At 55.3% G+C, this 23,040-nt stretch overlaps 1 protein-coding gene across 4 annotated transcripts in view; it reads right to left on the bottom strand.

Annotated features, from left to right (window-relative positions):
- Window positions 1-23,040, bottom strand: part of LOC118007281 (myelin transcription factor 1-like protein) — a 138,606-nt gene that overhangs the window by 29,459 nt on the left and 86,107 nt on the right. For all 4 annotated transcript variants that reach the window (XM_035000279.1, XM_035000278.1, XM_035000280.1 and 1 more), the window contains exons 14-15: window positions 4,809-4,871; window positions 245-328 (exon numbers count right to left, since the gene is read on the bottom strand). In XM_035000279.1, coding sequence (XP_034856170.1) covers window positions 245-328; window positions 4,809-4,871 — 147 coding nt within the window. The remainder of the gene's footprint in view (window positions 1-244; window positions 329-4,808; window positions 4,872-23,040) is intronic.

Raw genomic sequence — 23,040 nt, forward strand, 5'->3', positions numbered from 1 at the left:
AGGGAAGCGTCCGGGGTCCAACCCCCAGGGCTAGAGGGAAGCGTCTCGGGGTCCCGTTACTCAGAGCGTCAGATGTGTGGAGAGTCCCTGGCTACACCACCTGCTATTTCGATGGTGCATTCAGCGGCCGGCAAGGGGGCTCTGGGTGCGGATTCCGGATCTGGCCTTGGGGTGACTGACGTCCCCTCCTCCCTGCTGATCCCGCCGGAACCCCGCCCCCTCCCTGCCCAGCCTGCATGTGTACCTGATGGGCTCCTGGTCTTCTTTGTCTTCCTTGCTCTGTGCTATCCTGATGCCGCTCTTCTTTGCTCTCGGGCAACCTGAAAGACTAGAGAAGGGACAGGGCTTCAGGAGACATCCGCTCTGCGGGGCCGGCTGGCTTCCTTCCCGCACCGGCTGCTCGGACCCCGCTTTCTGCAGAAGCCGGAGCTTCTCCCCATGAGCACAAACTCTGGGAGGAGGGCCGTTCTGGGGGCAGCCCCTCTGCGTGGAGACAGGCTGGGGTGCCTGGCTGAGAGAGGATGGGCGGCCAGGCGCAGAGAAGGGGCCACTTGGAGCAAGAGAACACGCACTCCCTGGGTCTCTCTTGGTGACCCGTTTTCCCCAGCCCTGCCCTCTGGGGGGAACATGGTATAGACTTCAGTGTGTCTGCAGAAGGTACAGAGGGATTGTCAAAATTTTGGAAATAGAAGCTCACATTTACCTATAGGAAAATTTCCAGCTGGAACAGAAAAAGTACTCACGTATGGATGGGCGTATACATAGCCTGACAATAGGCTATTACATGAGATTATACACAAGAATATATAGAATAGATGGGATTCCTTGCAAAGAACTGAAGAACCAGAAACTAGGCCTTTTACTGAGACGCCCAGGACACGTGGCCTCGGACTCCAGGGAAGACACACAGCAGTGGTGCAGGCGGGGCTCGGGCCACTGTCCCCGCTGGGCCTGGGCTTGCGGTGCGTCCTTCCTGGGTCAGTCCCAGCTCCCTTCCGGGCACGTGGGTTCTCAGGTGGAGGTGCGGCTCCATCCACGGGAGGTCTGTTCCCCAGCACGGCACCCTGTGTCCTCCGCCTTTTTCCTTCTTTGTGAGGCTGCCGGGCTCCTCTGCGGTGAGAAGCAGCACCCGCAGTCAGAGGGGGCGTGCGGGGGGCCTGGGCTCTGGGCTGGGGCTTCGGGCGCCCAGGCCGGCCCCTCCTGTCTCCAACGGCATGTGTTCCTACCCCCTCACGCCTGTCTCCTTCAGCAGGGGCACGGGAAAGACCAGGTATGCCTGCATTCTCTCTCTCCAGCTACCTTCATCCCCCCCCCCGACTCCGTTTTGAGGTAAAACCTAGGGAAGTGGGGGTCCTCTTGCCCCACCTCTGACTGCTCAGCAGCTGCCCTCACCGTGGTCTGGCTTCTCATCTCTGCCTGGAAAAGTGCTCTTGCCCAGGTCACCGTGACCTGAAGCCGGCGGGCGCTCCTGGCCCCGGGGCAGGGGGCCACCTGCAGCCCCTGGGACGCTCCTCCGGAGGCTGGTGCAGCCTCCGCATCTGCGGGTCCGTGTCCTGCCTGCCCTGGGGCCCTGACCGTGCTCACGCTCCTTGTGCCCCTCCCTTCCTTCCTTGCTGCAGCCACGGGCCCAGCGTGTCCTAAGTATCTTCGAAATCGGCCACCTTCTCCCTCCGAGACGCTGCGTTAGACCAGGCCGGCGCTCACGGGCGCTGCACTCAGGCACTCTGTTTAAGACCTTCCAGTGGCTCGCCGCCAAATTCCTCCACGTGCGCACGAGGCTCCCGGGGCCCGGCCCTGCCACCAGTTCTGTCCCCGCTGCCCCCGCCCCCGCTCCATCCGCCTGCTCGCAGGCACGTCGTCCCAGACGTCTTCCTGGGTGCAGGGGCCCTGCTGACCGCCCGGCCCGGGAGCCCGGGGAGCCCTGTCCCTTGCGTCACGTGTGCCGTGCTTGATGCCGTCCACTTACGTAGCACGTGCGACTAAAGCCACGAGCGCTGAGCTGTGTGCTCGTTCACCTTCGTCCAGGCCATTCACGCAGCGGGGACTCTGTGCGCCCTCGGCCCCTGCCGGCTGGGCGGGGAGACCTGCTGACCACCCCTGCTGTCCCGGCCGCCACCGCTTTCATTCCCGGCTCCGATCTCCTCCTGCATGAGCCCGTCACCTCCGAGCCACGCTTTCGGATCCGGGAATCCCGGGTGACACTTGTACTCTACATGATGACGTCTCCTGCATAGATGTCCCACGGTTCCATGTCGCTGACACGGGGGGCGCGCGGCGTGTCTGAGTCTGAATCGGAGATCTCATGGATTTTGGAAACACTGCAGACACTTTCAGAACCCCTGCCCTCTGTGGGTGGGGGCAAGGCCGGGGTGGGGTGTGCGGGCGGCGCCTAGGCGGGCGCCTAGGCGGGTGCCTAGGGAGTGCCGTGTGGGGGGCTCGCTGTGATGGACAGAGAGGCGCTGCGTCCCTGACTCTCTGGCTGAAGAGATGTGCGCCCGTGTGGGGATCGACGGCCGCGCTGAGCAGGCCCGAGGAGTGTCCCTGTTGTGCCTGGGACCCCGGCCCCACCTGGAGAGCCCCTGGTCCCTTCCTTTCGCTGCCGACTCAGGCCCCGGCGACCTGTCTGCATCAGGCAGCCACGGCTTGGGGCGCCCGGCACGTGGACGTGCCCCGGGGAGTCGGGCCTCGACTGGAGGCGATGTGGTTGCTGTGTGGTTTCCTCCATGAGATCAGGGCAAAGATAACAGTCTCATAGCACCGCGAGACTAGAGAGGCAAAGTGCTCAGTAACGCCCATGGCCGGTAGCAGGTGCTCAGCAAACACCGTCCTTGTCATGAGGGGACATCCCGGAACCCTCCATGTGCGGTGGCTCCCTGAGCCTGCAAGGCGGTCCCGGGTGTCCGAGGCCCACGCGGGCTCTTGGAAAGCACAGACGCGGCTCCACGCCGGGGGACACCTCCTGGCCTTGGGGTCTCTCGCCCTGTGTGAGTGATGACGCGTCAGAGGGGTGATGGGCCCTCGGGAGCCCGCGTGGCGGGACCACGCTGGGCAGCGGGGGAAGGGCCGGCTCAAGAGAGGATCCCCGTTGTCGTTGTGGACAAGGGCCGTGGCCCCTGTGCCGTGGTCAGACACTAAGGGACCAGCAACTGTTCACGTTTTGACGCTGGAAGTTCTGGCCACGTGAGCACTCAGACATTTCTTTTCAAGGCAAATTAAAATAAAGGGTAGCATAGAATGGGCTTGAGTTTTTATACTTAATTGGAGTTTTTAGTTGAATTGAATTTACTCTAAGGCAGCGATGTTGCTCTGGCAGGTAACTGCAGGTGGTAACACTCAATCTCTGCATCGCACACAGCGGCGGGCTCTGCCCGGCCCGGTCAGTGGGCTCAGCGCCACAAGGCTGCTCCCGTCCCTGGGGGTGGTCCCGGCGAGCACTTGGTGACGTCTGGAGACTTCTTGGGTTGCCACGAGTGGCGGAGATGGTGCTGCTGGGTCTGCTGGGTCGAGCCCGGAGGCTGCTCGACGCCCCACAGCAAAGCACCGTCCGACCCCGAGTGTCGGCAGCACCCAGGTGGACAGCCCTGGAGGAGAGGAGGAGCGTGAAGAATCCTCCCGTGACCCCACGATTCAGTTCTCCCCGTGGGCACTCCGAGTCTGTGCGTGCCCCAGCCCGGAGCTGCCGAAACCTGCTTGCACCGTGAGCACAGAAGTGCGAGGCTCTCAGGAGGATCCCTGTGAGGAAGCAACCGGCCGTGGGAGCTGTGTCCCTCGTCCAAACCGTGCTAGCAGCCAGTGAGCGCCCCCTGCTCTGACCACGGCGACCGGGCCACACGGGCGGCCACATGCTCCACACCATCCACTGATCCACTCAGTGGGGTCGGCTGGCAAACACCCTCCCTCTGGTGGGCAGCCCACGACCAACACTCTCTCTGAGGGGCCTCTCCTCTCCCCGCCTCCCTCCCTCTCTCTCCCCCCCCCCCTTCTCTCTCTCTTCCCTTCCTCTTCTTTATTCTTCTTGTGGGAGATACATTTGAAGCGCAAATGCTCATCGACTTTAGGAACGTCCACTTTATCATCTGAAATTCAGACTGACAAGGCAACAGCATCGTATAACTTAGTGTCCATATTTTCTGGGTGCAGCACTGTTTTCCATTGTTGGATGGGTCCTCGTTCATGAACGTCCTTGTCTTTACCTTGGCCCTGGCTCGTTGCCACTAACGGAACAGGACATGAAACTGGGGCACCTGGCCACAGGTCTGGATCCACTTTTGTGAAGACAACGTATCCAAAGCTTCTTTCAACTCACTTCTGATGTATGGCCTGGCATACATGACAGGATCTCTATGCTGCGTTTCAGACACTCCCTCCTCCTCGGGAGCCCCAGGGCCTGCGATGAGTTCCGTAGAGCGCGTCTCCGTGTCTTCAGCTCTGCTCCTCGCTTAGAATGGCTGGACAGCCGGCAGCTCACATCTTCCTGTTTAAGAGGCCAACTCCCAGTGGTGCTGGAACGCTTGCCTCTCAGTGACTGTCCCAGGGACCTTATAATATGCCTGCGATGGGTGTTTTCCCGGCACTCTTCCGATTTGGAAAGGCTGCTGCTGGCTGAGCTGAGAAACGTTCTTGCAGGTGAGCCCGGTGCGTGCCGGGGGGTGCGCTTGCTGTCCAAGGAAGGACCCCGAGGACGGCGCTGCTCTGCGGTCCAAGTCTGTAGACCGTATGTAGCTGTGGGCCAAACTGAGTGTGCGCGGAGCCGGCCGATGCCCGGGGGGTAAGGGGTGAGGGAGGAAGAGAACAGGCATCTTGCTTACCTCCGGTGAGAAGCGTAGTTCCCGGTGATGTGCCCAGAGCCATCACAGCCAGGGGTGGGGCACCTACAATTAAAAATGCAGAACGGGCAATTGACTTGAGAGAAAGAAAGTCCCCTGAACAATTAACCCCCTTCTCTATCCAGAAAGCAAACTCCTGAATGCTTCACCTCCCTACTTGAAAGAGACAGATGGAGCCGGAAGCTTCCTGGCTGGGAACAGGGACCTGTGTCCACTGACCACACCACCAGATACCAACCTTGGCTACCTTCTTCCTTCCAAGCACAACGGCACTTTCCAGAAGGACCACGGATTGGTCAGTACCTGCCTCGGTGGCAACAAGCCCTGGAGCATCCTGGTCCCGATGCTGTTTACGCCAGTCTGTTGCCTCCAAATAGTTCAGGTCACCCTCCCTTCTTGTTACTTTGGTTTCAGTGGGACTCAGCTTCAGCAGCCACGTGCGAAGCAAGATTTGTACGTGGAGGGGTGTGCACAGAGGCCTGAGAGACTGCTCTTGGTCTACACTGGGAACAGCAGCGTTATAACGGGCTCCCGGGAAACGGACTCTTGGCAAGGCGGGCTGACTGGCTGCCCCGAGCCCCGTGATGGCAGCAGCCTGGAGCGGGGCGCTGGGGTTCGCTGGGCAATCAGGTAGGTTTGAGTTGCCTTGAAGCCTTTTTGGCTGACCCGAGTGGAGGCCAGGTGTCTCGATCAACCAGGTATGGCGAGTACCTCTCGATACCCGCACTACACCTGTTTGAGCCGAGCGAGGCCACGTCCCCTGGGTTCTTAACTACCACACTGCCATTGCCCGAATGGGACAGAATGTGCTTTAAAAAGTTTTATAATTAATGCCCTTCATACAGCTTCCTAAATGAGCCGTCTCAAGAACAATCAGGTGGCACTACAGAGACATTTCAGTTCATGCTATTTTAGTTTTCTTGTACCCACCAGGAATGTAAAAATTAAGGACAAAAATTAAGAAAAAGTTCTTTTTTCCATAAACTTTGTATATTTAAAAAACAACAACAGCAAAAAGCAAAAAACAAAACAACACAAACCCCACCAAGGATGACGGGACTTAGTAAGCAGCAGTGACACGTGGATCGTGTCCTGTGTCCCCGCCCCCACGCAGGGAGCCCCGAGGTCCTGGCAAGGACAAAAATCATACGTTTCGCATAGTTAATAAATGTCTACTGCTTCTGAGGAGTTTCAGTTTGCTTTGCACTCGGAGAGTCCCGGTGGAAACTGGATGCTGAGCCGGGGCTGGGGAACACTCGCTCCCTGCGCCCTGCGGGTCCCTCGGCATTGCACAGGGATGGGACTGGGGGCGTCCCGTGCCGACACTCGCGTGCGCAAACAGTGTTCGGTATTCGGACACTGTCTACACCTCCTTCAGTCCTCAGAAAGGGACCAGAGCCCTAGCTCTCGAGGAACGGAGCTTGGTGTCTGCTGCATCCTATTTTTTTTTTTTTTAAGATTTTATTTATTTATTTGAGAGAGAGAGAATGAGAGAGAGAGAGAGAGCCTGAGGGGGGGAGGGTCAGAGGGAGAAGCAGACTCCCCGCCGAGCAGGGAGCCCGATGCGGGACTCGATCCCGGGACTCCAGGATCATGACCTGAGCCGAAGGCAGTCGCTTAACCAACTGAGCCACCCAGGCGCCCTCTGCTGCATCATATTGAAGGTTAGTTCAGTTTACAGCCCACTGCGAGGGCACAGAGGCAAGCGGGGAGGCGAACATCACTGGTGTGCGCACTTGGAACAGGGATTTTTAAAACAGGCATTTGAGGCAGAACAATGGGGCGTTTAAAGTGGAATCTATGTATCAAGAACAGCAACAACCCAAAATCGGATTGTTGACCTGATTTTAAAGCAACAGCTGGTTATGTACAATTAAAGTTTGATCACAAGACTCCTCTGCTGATTGCTAAGTAATTACTTTCTAAATAATAAGGGGGGTGACTCGACCTCGCTGGCTGACCTCCCACAGGGCACCTCATGCGGGTAGAGCCCCTGCCCAGAGCGCTCGCAGAGGGAGGACGATCTGAGAGCAATGAGAATCGTTCCGTCTAAGAGAAGCTCATCTTCATGCAACTTTGTTTGGAAAATGTATCAAGAAACAGAAATGTTTCCCACTAGCCAATAATATACACTTGGCCTTGCTTTTTGCTTTAGAAAAAAAAAAAAAAATCCCCAAACTCTTCCTAATTTAAGCACTCAGTGCAAATTTATTTAAAATTTATTCATTTTAACACGAGTAGAAATTTTTCAATATGCCTTTTTTTGGTGAGGGCTGTAGGAGGTTGACATATTCTGTTCAGATTTAAAGTGAGGCATTATAACCAAACTAATGCAAATGAAAATCAGATTTGACTAATTATAAAAAAAAGAGAGAGAAAGATTTTCAGAGTAGATTTTGTGTGTTTAAGCCATTTACAAAGGCAATAAAAAAAAAAAAAGAGGCGTTTAAAATGTCCTCTATCACCATGCAAACAACAAACAAAATATTGATCTGGCCCATTTTCAGAGCTTCCACTGTGTTGGGAAAGAAAAAACATTTCCAGAAAGAGTTCTTGCTTTCTTAAAAGGTTTGCTCTTCTTGTCAAGACTTCAAGTCAGGCAGATGGGGTGGAGTCCCAGGCCTGCAGCCTGCGGGCTGCGTGACCTGAGTCTGCTCCTCGCCGGCCACACCCCTGCACAGCTGCTCCCGGGCCTGCCATGAGTTCTTTCCCGGGGAGGCTCTCCTGCCTTCACCCCCTTCGACTGCTCAAGCCCAGCGCTGTAGCCCAGGGCCGGGGCTTGGGATGCCTGCTCAGAGGAGCCCACGGCCTTTCTTTGTTGCCTTCCCCTGACACAGCCCAGCCGCTCCCGGTTTTGTCAGGGCTGGTAATTCGGCTCTTTCATCTTTAGGTGGTGCTTCTGGACCACATAAGGCAGCCCAGAACGGTTTCTTTTCTTCTATCAGCTCTACGTAGTCATTTTTCTGTTGCTGTTCAAGACTTTAAGGCTTTTTTAAATTCTTAGATTTACATACAGATTTCCTAGCTTTAAGAAATCTCAACCCTCAAAAATAAAATTTTCTGAAGTCGGTGAATGAAGGAGTGATTATTCACCTAACAAAAGGGGTATTTGCTTCTCAGATGGAGCCAGCTCCAGGACCCTTGATAAAGGGGTGGTGTAAAATCGATTTACAAAAATTCGATTTGCATCTACCCATCTAAGAGCAAGCACATCTTTTCCGTGAAGGGAGGCCCATGTGGGTAATCAAAATCCCCCGTGGATAAAATCAGACAGTACCATGTGCTGCACAGCTTGGGTTTTGAAATGGCAGAAGAGATTGACTGGGTTTCCATGGAAACTCCCCATAAGGCAGGCACAGGTTCTCCGCGCCGAAGTCCTCGGCAGCCGCAGGGAAGCACACCAGACCCTCACCGCCCTCCGCGCTTCCTGGCAGTTATCAGGGACAAGAGCACCAAGGCTATTTTAAGTTCCCGTGGTTAGAGATGCAAAGTTCTGTGACATAAAACACTTGCCTCAAATATCACTTCTCTTCCCCTCCAAAGGTACTCTTGGTGGAAATACTCTGAGAACACACATGATGAAAAAATGATCTTAGAGCTAGACTTGCTGCCTCATGGATGTCTTCAAGACAAAAAACATTTATGCCTTATCCATGATCTTGCATTTGTCTTGGGTTTAAGTAATACACCAAGAGAAAATAATTTGGGGTAGTGCATGTTATCATCTGGCTGGAAATATTGGTCTTAAAAAGACATTTAAGAATGGCAATGGGAAAAATCATGATAAAATGTTTTAAACAGTGTTTAAGTTTTGCAGAATCCAAGCAAAATCTGAAAAAAAAAAAATATCAGGACCATTCACAAAACTTCTGGATTTCTGATTTCATGGAACTAGTCCTTCTCAAGTAGGAGTGAACTGGGTTTGTGTTGCTTTTGTGGATCTAAGACATCAAAGAGACCTGTGAGCCCAAACCTCCCAGAACGCCCTGTGTGCTCATGGCTTCTCTCAACTACTCCCCACCCAAGGACACATTCTGCTTGGACCTATATAGGAACTGTCACTGATCACACCCACATGAGGTATATCATGAGGTCATGAGATATATCCCCTAATATCAAAACATAACTTAATGTCTATACATTGAAATACATAATCATGAAAACCATGTGATTTTGCATTGGCGCACATCTCAAAAATGTGACAATAGACCACAGGCTTCTTGCCTGTCCCTGCTTTGTCCCTCAGCAAGACATACGACCTACTACCGTGTTGTTTTCTCCCATTTACAAAACCCCTGTCCTGAGACAGGGTGGGCAAAATGGAAATCACTAAATCCACTGACAAGTTGTATCATCAATTAATTATTGATAAGAATATCTTTAAAGTGCTTCCTCCATGTGCTGTCATGCCCCCCTCTTTTGAAAATAAATATGAGGATTTGATAAATAGTTATATTAAGGAAGACATCTAAAACAGGACACTTTCTCCCAGTTGAACAGATGTCCACACTAAAGTGCCAGTCACTACACATCATGAGCTGGGACCGGTCAACCGTGTTGCATCAGTCCTGTTAGTGATACGTCATGAGCACCTCAGAAAAAGTCCAAGGCAGATTCTACGCACACAAGCATTTGTTCTGGGGGACTCGAATGCACTGCCAAGGCATCCTTGTTGGATACCAGGTGGCGAAGCCCCAGGCTCCTTTGGGCCAGCCTCTCACCATCTACTTCCTGGGGAATGACCTTGTCCTGAAGACCAAGAGGCAATCCACCCTGAGTGCACCAGCCCAGGACTCATGGCATTCACGTCTGACTCAGTCTGAGCTGGCAGGCCTGCTGGGGGAGACCGAGCTTGTCTCCCCCAAAATCAACTTACAGGAAAAAAATATTTGGAGGCATCTCATGATCTCTTATCTTGATAAGAGTCAATTACTTATTTTTAAAAATCTGATAGAGGCTGAAAGCACTGTGGGCGTGTTTGAACTGCATCCTCACTCTCTGTGTAGTTGACCTACCTCGTCAAACTGCCCTAGAAGACTGACTTGCAGACATGCCCTGATTTGAGTAGAATAACTAAAAATATACAGAAGAGGACTCACAGAAGATCTGGAATCATCATACCAAATGTCAGAGTGACATACTCGAGTTCTTGGGAGAATTTCATGGGAAGGCCCTTTACAACCTTTCTTGCTCATTTCTTCCATGGCAACTCTAACAAGGGAACTTAGTAAGTAAAACACAGAATATATATAAAAAAATAATTTTTTATGGCCCTCAATTTTAAAAGAAACATGAAAATGTAAAATTAGGCATTGTCTCTAGTAGTAAAATGTATTTGTAAATTGGAATGATTCAGGCCACATATATGTCTTTGTTTCATTTATATAAAAAGTTCAATTAAAAAAAACACTTTTTTTTTGTCTTAAGAGATATGGTTCTGAAAATATATTTCTTTATTTTGATTTTTTTGTCATATAAATGGGAAATAATAAAGAAATTCAGAGGAGTGCAAAATAAAGATATTTCTAATGGAAAAATGACATATACTGATTCTTATGTCATACCTCTGCAATTTTCTCCCTAAATGGAACGAAACCAGGTCACTTAAAAGCACTATACATTACTTCTGCACAATTTCTTAGATATATTACCTGAAACTCAAGGAAAGATAAAATCTTGCAGATTGCTTCTTAACTTGTAAGGCATTCAATAATTTTCTCTTTTTTTTGGAAATTCAATATTAAGTATGCATATTTTGAGCTTTCTGCAGCTGGACACAGAGGTCCCCATGCGGGCATGTAGTATTTTCCAAGCGTCCCCCAGCCCAGCCTCCCTCCAGAAATAACTGGTGACACAGCCGTGGGGCGGACACTCTGAGCTGGGGAGTGGAGCCCTGGCCCCTTCGGGGGCCCCTGGGGTCTTCCAGCTGCACCGCCACCGCTCACCCCCAGGGGGCTGGCTGGGGTGCCGCCCACTGCGGCCCCTGAGCGCCCACCCCTCGGGGAAGCAGTTCTGCAGGGGAGCATTTTTGGATTTGCTTCTTGCTTTGTCCCCTGACACCTAGAGTTTGTCTTATCCTCTCTCCTCGGGTGTCGGGCGAGGGCTTTCACGTGGGATGTGTAGGACACTCCTTATGAAACCCTACACATTTCAAAGTGGACAGTGGACACAGTGCTATCAGGAGAATTTAGGTAGAAGACTTGCTGTGTGATGTATGGAACGTGGAAGCAAAAGACATCTTCTCTTTTGATTCCCAGCACCTTTCTTTTTAAATTACACTCAAAACAAACCCATAAATGAAAAAAAGTTTTAAAGGTACTCTTAACGTGGTTAAAAAAAAACCCCTCATTTTGCTGACTCAGATCGCATTTCTGGATGGGTCAGGCTTCATTGCACTAAGAAGGCCGGGAGTGATCCTGTGGCTATCACTCAGAGTTCTGGTTCCGGGGCCCTGGAGGGCGGAGCGCCGAGGCGCTGCAGGCTGTGGGAGTAGCAGGTGGATGTCGGGGTCGCTCAGGGGGTCAATCAGTGCCGTGAGGCCCAGAGCTCACGCGGCACGCTGCGAAGTCCACGGGGATGGCTCCCTCATGCACAGCCCACGGACAAACGGGATCTTTCTGGCAGGTCTGCGTTCTGACTTAGGGGCTCACGCACCTGCCGTCAGCCTCGGGTCACCTCCATCCTAACATGTGCTGTGTCCCCTCTGTGCTTCCCCGACTGGGCCCCGGGATTCCCTGGGAGTGTGCGGGCGCCGGCCATAGGGCCCCATGCAGAGCTGAGGCGGAGCCTGGACGCCCCCCGCCCGTCATCCGGGGACATGGAGCCAAGGTGCGGGGGTGCCGCGGCCGCTCTGCTGTTCATGCGGCATGCAACGTTTCATCGTTTCCAAACATGCAGCCTACACATCTTAAGCTTAAGTCATCGGTCATGCTGCCTCCTTGTCCGCGGAAGGGAGCCTAACGGGGGCCCTCGCCGCCACACCGCACCGCTGCCCGCTGAGAGGTCCCAGGTGCATCCAGGAGTAGGCTCCTGTCCAGTGCGGCCGAACGTACCTAGCACATCCTGACGTCCCAGTCACTTAACAGGGCGTGTCCATGGGAACCTGCTGCCGGAGCACATGCACGTCCAGCAGCAGTGGAGCGGCTAAACAAGAGACTGGGGCGGCCGGAGTCAGAATTGGAATTGGACTCGGAGGACCCATGCAAAAAAAAACACACAGAAGGTGACTGGTGTGGCTGAGCGAAGGCAACAGAAACCAGCATTCTAACGTCCTGCCTGCGTGGCGTCTGCGCGCGCCGCGCCCTGGGGAGGTGGGCGGGCGTCACCCCGGGGCATGCAGAGACCTTGCGCGGGGCCCACGAGGAGGCACTCACCTTTGCCGGTCGAACTGAGCCCCCAGGCAGCCAGAGTCATTGGTGTGTAGGGAGAGCGGGTTTGGAAGGACACGTGTGTGTGCGTGCTGTGGCAGGGGATGCTTTCTGGCCACGGGCCGGGGGGACGAGATGTGCAAGAATGTGCACCCCGACTGTGCTCAGGATGCTTTCTCTAAGGACGGGGGGCCCGGGGGACCGTATCCCACTGGTCATGCCCACTGCTGAGGGTCCCTGATCGGGGTGGCCCGGGGACGGGGAGGGGGTGCCCTGCGGAGGCTGCCGGCTCAGCCACGCCAATTTTCTCAGCATCATGAACCAGGTGGACTGCACTTGAGACAGACGGATGACCTAGCGTGACCACGAGGACCCTCTCTTGGCTAAGCTACCGCTACCTGCAGGTGCATGCCCCAGTCCACACCCCGCTCCGAAGGGCATGCAGGCCAGCACGGACGTGGCTCCTTCCCGTCTGAGGACACCCAGGCCCAGAGTGGCCTGCTGGGCCAGACACGGATTTGTGTGGGAGCGTGCCGTGGTGTCCACGTGGCTGCTGGCTCGGGCTGTAAAAGCCACAGTGACTGGGGGACATCAGGTGCATTTTTCTGTTCACAGACGGTTTGAAACTGCTTTGAAGTTAAACGAAGGAGGTTTACATGATTTACAAGCAGCTCAGTTTCCTAGGGCTCACAGACGTGAGTGAGCATTAGGAGAGGCAGGTCTTGGCGACGGAGGGAGGGAGCGGCTCTGGGGCCACACAGTTTCCCTTTCAGCAGAGACCCTGTTCCTACTGCTAAGGTTCTTCCTATTTCTGTTCATCCTGTTTTGCCTCGGTTTGTCATATTTGTGGGTCTTTTATTTTTTGAATCTCTCTTTTGTCTCAGAGAAAGCGTTTTCCGTTCTAATCAGGAGAGACGAGACAATCGTTCGCTCTGTCACGTCCTGTGTGATCCTGGAGTTCTCTGTTATCTCTCACATTTGGGGCTCTGTGTCCCTCCCTTCCAGTCCCCCAAACCCCGTCTCCTGCCCCATCCTCTCGTTTGTAACTGCCTGGTTGTAAGCTATATTTTAGTTTATTTTCTGCTCTGTCATCTCTCTCTTCAAAGAATGGCATTCTAGCCTTCTTCCTGTGGGCTTTGCCTTTTCTCCTTGGTTTTTTTTTTTTTTTTTTTTTTTTTTTTGGTCACATATAGAAGTGATTTCAGAGACTCTTAGTTTGGCAAAATTTTTAGAAATAGATTGATCAAATATCTTTTTTTTTTTACAGGCAAAGAGACAGATCCAAACAGGTGGAGTCTATTGTTTCAGTTTATACAAAGAGCCGCCGAGCCCTGATGAGCACAGCCCTGTCTTGTGACCTGGTGCTGCCGCACTCAGCTAGACTCGTTGTACTGTCCCCGTTATCAGTAGCTCCTGCCCTACGAAGCTGCTGTGGGGCGTGCCCCTGACGCCGGGCTCCTCTGTGCTTGAAGACAGAGCTCGCTTGTTCATCTGCTCGAGATCTGTAGTGACTGATCTGCAAGGACCCTTTGTGTCTCATAAAATGGGCAGAGTGAAGAGGAGAACAGGAAAGGGAGATGAAATTTCTCTAGACTTCTGTACCAAGGACACAGCCAGAGTGGTTTCTAAGAGTCACACTGTCCACTGACCGTGTGGTTTCCCTCCGATCACGAGGGGCCGACCAGAGAGCCAAGGGGCTCAGAGCCCACACCCTGCAGCTGTAAGAGTTGACCCCGGGTGCTGGTTCCAGAATCTGAAGGGCACATACATTCCACTGAGGACAAGACGAGAACCAGCAAGTGCTCAAGACGGGGATGCCAAGTCCAGAAGGAGAGAGCAAGGCAGGCGGGAGCAGAGGACAGCAGGAAGGGGCCGAGGAGCCGCGCAGACGTGCAGAGAAGACCCTGTAGCTCTGGAGGTGCTGGGGGCCCGGAGGCGGGGCTGAGAGCCAGCGGCCTGGCCACACGTGTCCTGTGGTGGAGACCCCACAATGATGGAGCCTGCCCTTGGCCCAACCCCTTGACCTCTTAGAGAGAAAACCAGAGACCGTTTCCTCCAGAGGCTCTCACTCCTTGTTGGAAGGCTTAACTGAAGATCAGGGACCTGGGAGAAGTGAGGATGGGTCTGCGCAGGGGACACCTTGGAGGCTGTGAGCAAAGGATGCTGCCCACACCCGGCCCCTGCCCTGAAGTTTGGGGCATCTCCCATTGTACTTTGTTGAAAGAGAAAGTTAGAGACAGAATGAAGAGAGAAAGATGTGCTGCGGAAACAAGGTGAGAAGCAAACCGTGGTAAGCCACATGGACGCGGATGATGGGAGGGACACGTGGCCGCCCTGAGACGCTGGCGCTCGTGGGGCAGACCTCCTCCCACGATGGGACGTGGGCTGCAGCAAAGCTCTGCCCGCCGAGAGCTGGTCCTGTGCCCTGACTCCTGCAGGGACAGAAGCAGTGAATCTCCAGTACCTTCCTCAGTGGCCAAGGGCAAGAGGACCTGAACCATGTCACTTGAGTAAAAAGTTAACAAAGCATTCGGAGATTTTAGCTTGGAGAAGAGAAGACGGCAGGAACCAGAGTTGCCGCCCTCACGATGGGAAAGGAGGAGGGACACTTGCCCCAAACGTCCCTAAGGGCCCGGGACCACTTTCAGGAAGGGCTTTCTCACCATGCCACGTTCCTGGAGGGTCCTGCCCCAACACCTGCGCTCAAGAACAAGGTGGGAGACCCCTGGAAGCGTGGGGGTCCCTAGGACAGGTTGGGCTGGCACCTGCGAGTAACCACCCCGAAGGGCTCCCAGGGCCAGGGCTCTGTCCACAGCCTGAGGCAGCCCAAGCGGGCAGCCGGTGACCCTCCCTCGGGGAGACCGGCCATCTCTTCCTCTCTGCGGCACCCACGTCTCCGCAGGTGAGCGGACATGCTCCCAGCAGGACAGACAGGCCCGGGGCGCCTGGAAAGCCCTGCCTCAGGGTCCCCACGTTCTCACACCAGCCTTCCACCCCCACGAGGGGTCTCCTCTCTAAGCAGGCATGGCCAGCCTTCCCGACCCGCACTTGAGCTGAGCACCACGCTTGGCTGAGCGCCGTCCCTCTGACCTCCTCCCAGAACCTTCCTCTCAGGCTGCTGTGCCCCAGCCTGACCTCTAGCTCAGCGCCTGGAGCCCCGGGTGCCCTCCCGGGTTATGTATCACTCACTCATCCAAACGCGGGCTCTGGGGGAGCGGGCGGGGCCCGAGCGGTGACGCAGCCAGCCCTGGGTTGCTCCCTGTGCCGGGCTCAGGGTCCGGTGCCACCGACGGATGCGCAGGTGTATGGTTTCGTCCCTTCTGCCTGGAGTGGTGGTTGTGCTGTTTGGTCTTCTGGTTAGCAGGCGAGGCCCGCGGTCCACAGAGCTGGTGTAGATGCTGTACAGCTCAGGTGTGTGGCACCGAGTGCAGCCTGTCCTGAACGTCCTTCTCGTTCTCAGCAGGATGTCTGCAGCTAGGGTTACACGGGAGCCCTGTCCCAGGTAGCGGGGGCTCTGCTGGCCCCGGGGTGCTGCCCCCCAGCAGCTCTCAGGGGAGGCCGGACTGAGGACCCTGAGGGGGTGTCAGTGGGCTGAGCCGCGGGGCTGCTGCGTGTCTGGGTGTAGGGCGCAGGCTGGGTGCTGAGGGGGCCTCTGCCCAGAAGGGGAGGTGTGCACAGCCCCACCCTCGCAGGAAGTCTGATGTGGAGGCAGAGGGGCCAGGACAGCGGTGGGAGAGGCTCAGTGCCTGTGAGCTGGCCTGCGCTTGCCCGGGGCACGTGCCTTGCCTACCCTAGCCTCGAAACCCACGGTATCAGACAGCCTTGCCCACCGGCACTCAGCTCCCCAGTAGGGGTAAGAGCTAAGATGGCCCAGGTCACAGAGATCCGACCGCTGACCTGTCCCTGTCTCGTGGAGGAATGGGTGACCGCCCTGCACCCATTTAAATCCCAGAGGGCAGAGTGCGTGCCCTGGGGCTCCACAGGGAGGGTGGCTGAGGACAGCCCCTCCCCAAGCCCGGGCCCTCAGCAATCACTCCGTAAAGGCCAATAATCACCGTGGGCCCCTAAGGTGGCCACTGACACACGTACTCTTCACAAGCATCCTGTGTGGCTTCTGCCCCATCAGTGCCGTGTCACGGACCAAACAGGCTCAGGGACACTTGTCTGGTGCCCAGAGCAGGAAGCAGCAAAGGGGCTCGATGGCGGCCATCAGCTGGAGACCAGGGTTGAACTGCGGCCTGAGGGAGCCGGCAGCAGGTGCAGAGGGGAAGGCAGCGCTTGTGCGAGGAGCATCCTGGGGTCCCCGTGCGGGCCGGTGGGGAGGAGAGAAAGGGAAAAGCCAGCGCGAGAGGGCAGTGCACAAGCACTCGGCAGCAGGTGGCGGCGGGTCCGAAGGCGCGGGTGGGGCGGCACTGTTCAGAGCAGGCTCCCCTGGAGAGCAGGCCAAGGAGCGTCCTCACCCCACCCAGGCGCACTCGCTGGACGGGGAGGGGGCTCTCGAGCAGAGCGCTAGCTCTCGTAGGAAGGCCCGCCCTGCACTGACCCGGGCGGCCGTACCCACAAGGCCCCCGCGTGCGGGCGCGCGGTGATCTGGGCCCCAAACGGACGCGCGTGGTTTCCTCCGTCCCTGGAGGTTGGTCCGAGCGAGTCCGGCCCTGCCCACTCGCGGCCACCACGTCGGGACAAGCGTCCTGTCCTCGAGCGTGTCGCCATCTGCCCGCGGACAGGAAGCCGGAGGCTCAAAGGAAGAAGGGGAGGGAAGTCAGGCGATGAGGGTGACAGCCGTGGTCCTGGCGTCGCTGCTGTCGCGGAGGGCGGGCCTCGGACTGCGCGCGGCCCTCCCGGACCCTGCGGGGTCCGCGCAACCCGCGGGCGCACGCGGTTGGCGATCCCAGCAGGTGCGCTACGGGCCGCGCGCACACACACCCCTCACTGTCCACGCAGCTCCCGCCCACGCAAGCGCCAGGGCGCAGAGATGCGCCTGCGCAAAGGGCTCCTGGCAAATCACGCTGCGGGTCTGCGGGTACAGTCTCTGCCTGTGTTTCGGAAAGCGAGTTCAGATCTGAGTTCTAAGAAAATCGTTTTAAAATATGGTTGTTCCAGAGTGCGTTTTCATGCAAGTTTCATGGAAACTTCATTAGCCTACACTGAAAAGACGTTTCTTAGGAAAAGAATCACTTTGAAAATGATTTTTGTTATTTAAGCTATAAAGAGGAATAGGAAAGATTTTCCCAGAAAGGAAGGAAAGGAAAAGAGGAAGAAATAAAAGAGGAAAACTTTTATAATTGGGAAATCTCTGAGGGGTCAAGGGGCTGGCAGGCATTTCAATCTTCCTGTCTCATTAGCTGTTGTGCGGGAAGGTCTCTGGGGGCCCATCCGTGGGCCCGAAACACAGGACAGGTGTCACTGTCCGTGGTGGGGGGGCTCTTCGGAGGCTCCCGCAGGGCCGGGAGGACGTTCCTCACCCCCGGCGCCCCCCCGCAGCACGCAGCCCTGACTCCCGGAGGGGCTCAGGATGAGGAGTGAGTTGCCATGGCAACCATCATCCCCCTGATGCTGCAGGTTCCATAATGTGCAGGAAAACTCGGAGCAGCAGGGCCCGGAGGGTGGGGGAGGGCAGGGCAGGCCTGGCCTCCCAGCAGGGGAGGCCCTGTGAATGGTCTTCCACGAGGGACGACAGTGCACAGCCAGAGCCGGAAGCTGTCCGGACACGCACACCAGCCTCAGAGCTTTATGAACCATGGCTCCTGAGGCCTCGAGAGGCCACCCTGCAGCCACGGTGCCCCCTGGGTCCACCCGGGAGAGTCTGAGTCCCACTGATGCAAAGCTCGGTTGGCACTTCAGTGTCCTAACACGTAGAGCAGAATCATGTGCTGCCAGTGTCCCTTTGGTACGTGCTACTGAAGACAAAGCATGGACCGTGGTGGTGTGTGTGAACCCTCGGGCGTGGGCCCACGTGGAACTGCCCCGCCCATGTCATCCCAAAGACAGGGTCCAGGGAAGATGGCGCAGCCTGTTGGCAAAGCATGCTGGGCATCGCTAGCACTGGGACCCCCATCCAGCCCTCTCCCTAGCCAACGGCGTTGCTTTAGCACGTTCCCCATGTGGGGCTGTGTGTGCACGTACGTGTGTGCATGCGTGGGTGTGTGTGACGGACAGGACTACGTGCCTGGCACCCACAGGCTCCAAGAGGAGCCCAACTCTCAGGCACGAGGGGAACACATTCAGCTCCCACAGGCAAGGGGCGGTGAATGGCCGCCAGCACTTGGCACCGTCCCTTCTCTCTCTCTGGTCTGATCACATCAGTCTGCGCGATTCCCTGGGTGTCAGGTTCTTACACGCTAACTCCTCTAACGTCATCCTCCCCTAAGATGGAGAAGATGGATATTTTCCCAGTTGCAGAGATAAAAAGACCAGTGTCATAAAAAGCCAAGTAACTAGTTCAGGCTAACTAGTTTAGTCTAACTAGGTTCTGGCTAACTTGCCCAGGCTAAGTAGTCCAGGCTACCTAGTCCAGGCTAACTAGTTAGTCTAAATAGGTTCTGGCTAACTAGCCCAGGCTACCTAGTCCAGGCTAACTAGTTAGTCTAACTAGGTGCTGGCTAACTAGCCCAGGCTACCTAGTCCAGGCTACCTAGTCCAGGCTAACTAGTTTAGTCTAACTAGGTTCTGGCTAACTAGCCCAGGCTAACTAGTTCAGGCTGACTAGTCCACGCTGCCCATTTTGTAAGTGGCCAAAGCAGGATGTGGATCAATCTGTGTGAATGTGGAGACTGTGTTCGCCTCATCCCAACACAAAGATTTTCATTTATTTTATCAGGAAAAGCATCATTGACCCAACAAACTCTTTAAATTTAAAGAACGTTAAAAATAAATAAACTTCATCCTTTGGTTGTAAAATTGGCTGCTGGAAGGACCAATGAACCTTCGTGTCAGTTTCTCGGACCGAGGAGTTGGACATGGAGGGCTCTTGTTCTCCATGAGTGGGATGCCAATCCTTGCCGGGCTCACGAGAATTTATTCACCGAGGTCATTCACTGAACTTGTTTCCGGTCCACAGCAGACCAGCTACTTTCCCAGGAAGTAAGATCCCAGGGATCATCGGCTCTTTGTCCTTTCCCACCAGTAGCCGGGGGCACCTCAGGCCCCTTGTGCTGGCCCGTGGGGTCTGGTCTCTCCTCCCTGCTCTCTGTGGGTCATGACAGCCTGGCCACCCCAAAGGTCCTCAGAGAGACACGGCCCCATGGGGTCTGTGGACCTCCCAGGACCCCCCGAGCCGCGGCTGTGCTGGGGGGCAGAGGTGCTCTGTGAGGGAACTTGGGGGATAGCCCCAAACCTCGCCTCACTTCAGCTGTCTTTGGACCGCACGCAGCACACATGTTGGAAGAACATGACAGCGTGTTCTTTTCTCCTGGACCAGGGCACCAGCAGAAACCTCCAATGCCAGCCAAGGCCACGGGTCCCGTCCACCGTGAGCTCCAGGTCCTCCTGTTCTGGGTGGAAGTCGAGAGAGCCTCTGCACCCCATCAACGCTGATGGGGACTGTTTCTCCTCCAGTTAGAAGACAGGGCTGGAGTCTCACCTGCGAGCACAGCAGCTCAGAGGCTGAAACCAAAGCGCAGTCCTCACGTTGAAAGTCACAGACCCTCCTCCAGGCTCGCACGTGGGAACGGCTTCCAGCGCGGGGAGACGCATTCCCTCCTTGGGCCCCAGGTTTCAGACGGTCGTGCCTCTCTGCTGGCCTCACGGCACCAGCCGCCCTGACCCTGCTTCCGCTGTTTGCTGCTGAAGGGGCACTCTGCGCATTTTGAAGGCATCCTGGTCTTCTCAGAAGGACAAAGCAAGGGTGGGACAGCGGGACGTGGGTACCAGAGGAAGCCAGCGGGGCAGGGGCCACGGCGGACAGGACGGTCTCTACCAGCAGCTGGCCTGACTCCCGGAAGCGGTCATCGTTCCCCAGGAGAGTAACGAAGCCTCACCAGAAAGCTGTAATTTCGATGAACTGAGAATCAGATGATTTTGGTGTCTAGACCTCCTCTGTGCTTGCCCTCTAAGCCAAAGGCTGCCCCGCGGGCAGTGATCTGGAAATCCGGGTGTGTGTGCGTGGGACAGAGCGACTGGAGGGACCGAGGCCAGGCCCAGGCGGACTGGCTTCTAGCCCAGCCTACAGTGAAGTCGCTCTGGGCTCTGGAAAGTCGCTCAGCGTCTGACCCCTGTGGCCCGGCCTGTGGAATGAGGGTCTTGAGCGCCCAGCTCTGCCCCGCCCCCGCCGCCTCCACGCCCGAAGTCCTGGGAGACCCACATCCTAGGGCTGCTTTTTCCAAAGAAGAAAGCTGAAGTTCACAAGCTTGGATGACTTGCCAGAAGCCACGCAGCGAGGAAGGGGAAAGAGTCTGAAATGATTCCCCCTGACCCAAATCCCGCATCCCTTTTCCTGCATCGCTGGTGCTCAGCCACACCGCTGCCCAGCCCGAGGGCGCACCTGTCTCCGTCACCTGGCGCCCGGACTGGGAAACGTCTGCTGGAATGCTGGCTTTGTGTCCTGAGAACTGGGTGTGAATGAAGGGCCGGCACAGACGCTCGTCTTCTGCATCCGGAGGCCTTAGCTTCACACGGAGACCGTCATTCCTGCGAGCAGGAGGCTAATGTCGTGGGCCTCCCGGAAGCTGATGTGGAGGTCATGGCCGACACACGGAAATTGGGAAGAATCAACACGGCTTTTGTGTGAGATGCGGTATTTGTAGAAAGGACCGCACAGCACGCGGTACAGTGTGACTACGACCAGCCAGGGTGACGTGGGCACGGTCTCGTGCCGCTGTAACTCGTGGGTGGCTAGGAAACTGAAATCTAATCTGGGGTCCTAGGTGCCCGAGAAGTTGGGGTCTGGTCTGGCCTGGATCTAGGAACACAGGAAAGAGAGAGACGCGTTTCGCAACGTGGCCTGCACGGCTCTGACCCACAACAGTGCCCGCTGAATAAAAAAATGGCTGTTTCTATGATGTTCTCATCTTAAAACACGTGTCATCCAAAAAAGGCAAGAGAACTGAAGCAGGAATTCAAGATCGTTTGAAAAGTAAAGAAACGACAGAGACTAGGACGATCAAAATATATGCCAGTTGGGAAACTGGAAGGTGGGGAGGCGAGGGTAGGAGTCGTAGAAGGGGATCGCGCCGCTGGGAGTCTGAGGGGCTGACGGACAATTTCAGTGGGTGATTGTAAGGCTGATTTGCAAGTCTGATATAAGTATTTTAAAACTGTACCCTATTAGACAAGAGAGAGAAAAAGACATATTAGGAAGATGGAATCCTTTTATCTTTGAAATATTTTGATCTTGGTTGTTGGAGTTTCCAGTATGAGAAGTTTTCCTTCATTCACTCATCGTTGGAACTGGGTCAAGCTTTAGGTGTTGATTGTCTGTGTCTTTCTGCTCCAGGACTCCCTCCCCCTGTTCAGTCAGCCTCATTCTTGCTGGGGCCCCTGGGCCGACCCGCCAGGCTGTCACGGACTGCTTCCTGCCACCGTCTTGCCTCAGACCTTGTTCTTTCATTAACAAATGTTTATATCGATTTTTCTGGGCACCAGCTGCTATCCTGAGCACTTTGCAAACACAAACTCATTCATCCTTGTAGTGAACTTCCAGGTGGGTGCTAACGTCACCCCACTTTGTAGATGGAATCGGGGAGGTGAGTCCCTGGGAAGGTTGCCCGGCGGTGGGCCGCCCATCTGGGTCCCGAGCCAGGAGGCCTGGAGGTCCACGCTGCTACGCCTGCTCTCTGCTCCTGAGTTGGCAAGAGTGAGCGATGGAAACCCCCCCACCCTTGAGATGGAGGAGACGCAGGTCCTGAGGCTTACTATCACCTGCGGCCCGTTTTTTAAAAAACTCCAAGATATTTAACCACCTCCAGGTCTTTGAGGAGTCTCTGTTAATGCAACTGAAACATCCCGCCTAGATTTAAAAAATAGTTTTCTAAAGAAAACAAATAGATCCCAAATACTTGCAATGAAACAAATTTAAATTATTTCTACTTAGCCTAAAAACTCATAGCCTTTGAGGTCCCTGGGGAATTAAAAGTCAGAGATGGGCATTTTCAATGGCAGAAATTGTTGTCATGACACGAAAAGGGGAGAAAGCAGAAATAGCTCAGGGAGAAGCCAAAGCTTTGCGTCACTGTGGCATTATTCTGACAGGAAGGAAGGTGTGATGGAGAAAAACCCGTCTCTCTCTGAAAAGCCAGAGCCAATCACAGTGACTGAACCGTTCCATGAAGAGCGCTCAGGATGTGCTCAGTGTGGAGGGCCTGGCAGGCGCTGGGTGTGGGGCAGGGACAGACCTGCCCCCCTCCCAGGTCACCCAGCCCACCGCCCAGTGGGTTTCGGGGGTCTCTGACGGATACACGGGGGCCTTGCTAAGTCAGGAAAACTAAGCTGAAGATATCACACATTGAATTTTAAACAAGCAAACACAGAAAATCCAACAAATAGGAATATATACTTCCTTGGGCGTTAAGACATTTTGGAAAGGAGTATACACTCCAAGCTATTTGGCCCCAAAACGTCCTAACTGAAAAGCGTGAAGCTGTCTACCCTCTTCAGTCTCAGTCTGTCTCAGGTGTCAGGCGTGGGGCGGGATGGCCCGTGATGGGGGGCGGGCCCCGGGGTCACTGGATGTGCTCTCGGGACGAGGAGAGGTGACAGGCAGCCAAGCGGAGAGGGAAGGGTGGGCCTGCCACTCAGGAACTGCAGATGCACCCCCAGAGTCCCAAGAGAGAGAGGCCATCCCCCAAATAACCAACATGCACCGCATTCCCTTCCACAAACAGCCCAGGTCTTGAAAACATGTAAAATTC

This window comes from Mirounga leonina, unplaced genomic scaffold (genome assembly GCF_011800145.1).
Source record: "Mirounga leonina isolate KUSES-001 unplaced genomic scaffold, KU_Mleo_1.0 Mir_117, whole genome shotgun sequence".
Lineage (NCBI taxonomy): Eukaryota > Metazoa > Chordata > Mammalia > Carnivora > Phocidae > Mirounga > Mirounga leonina.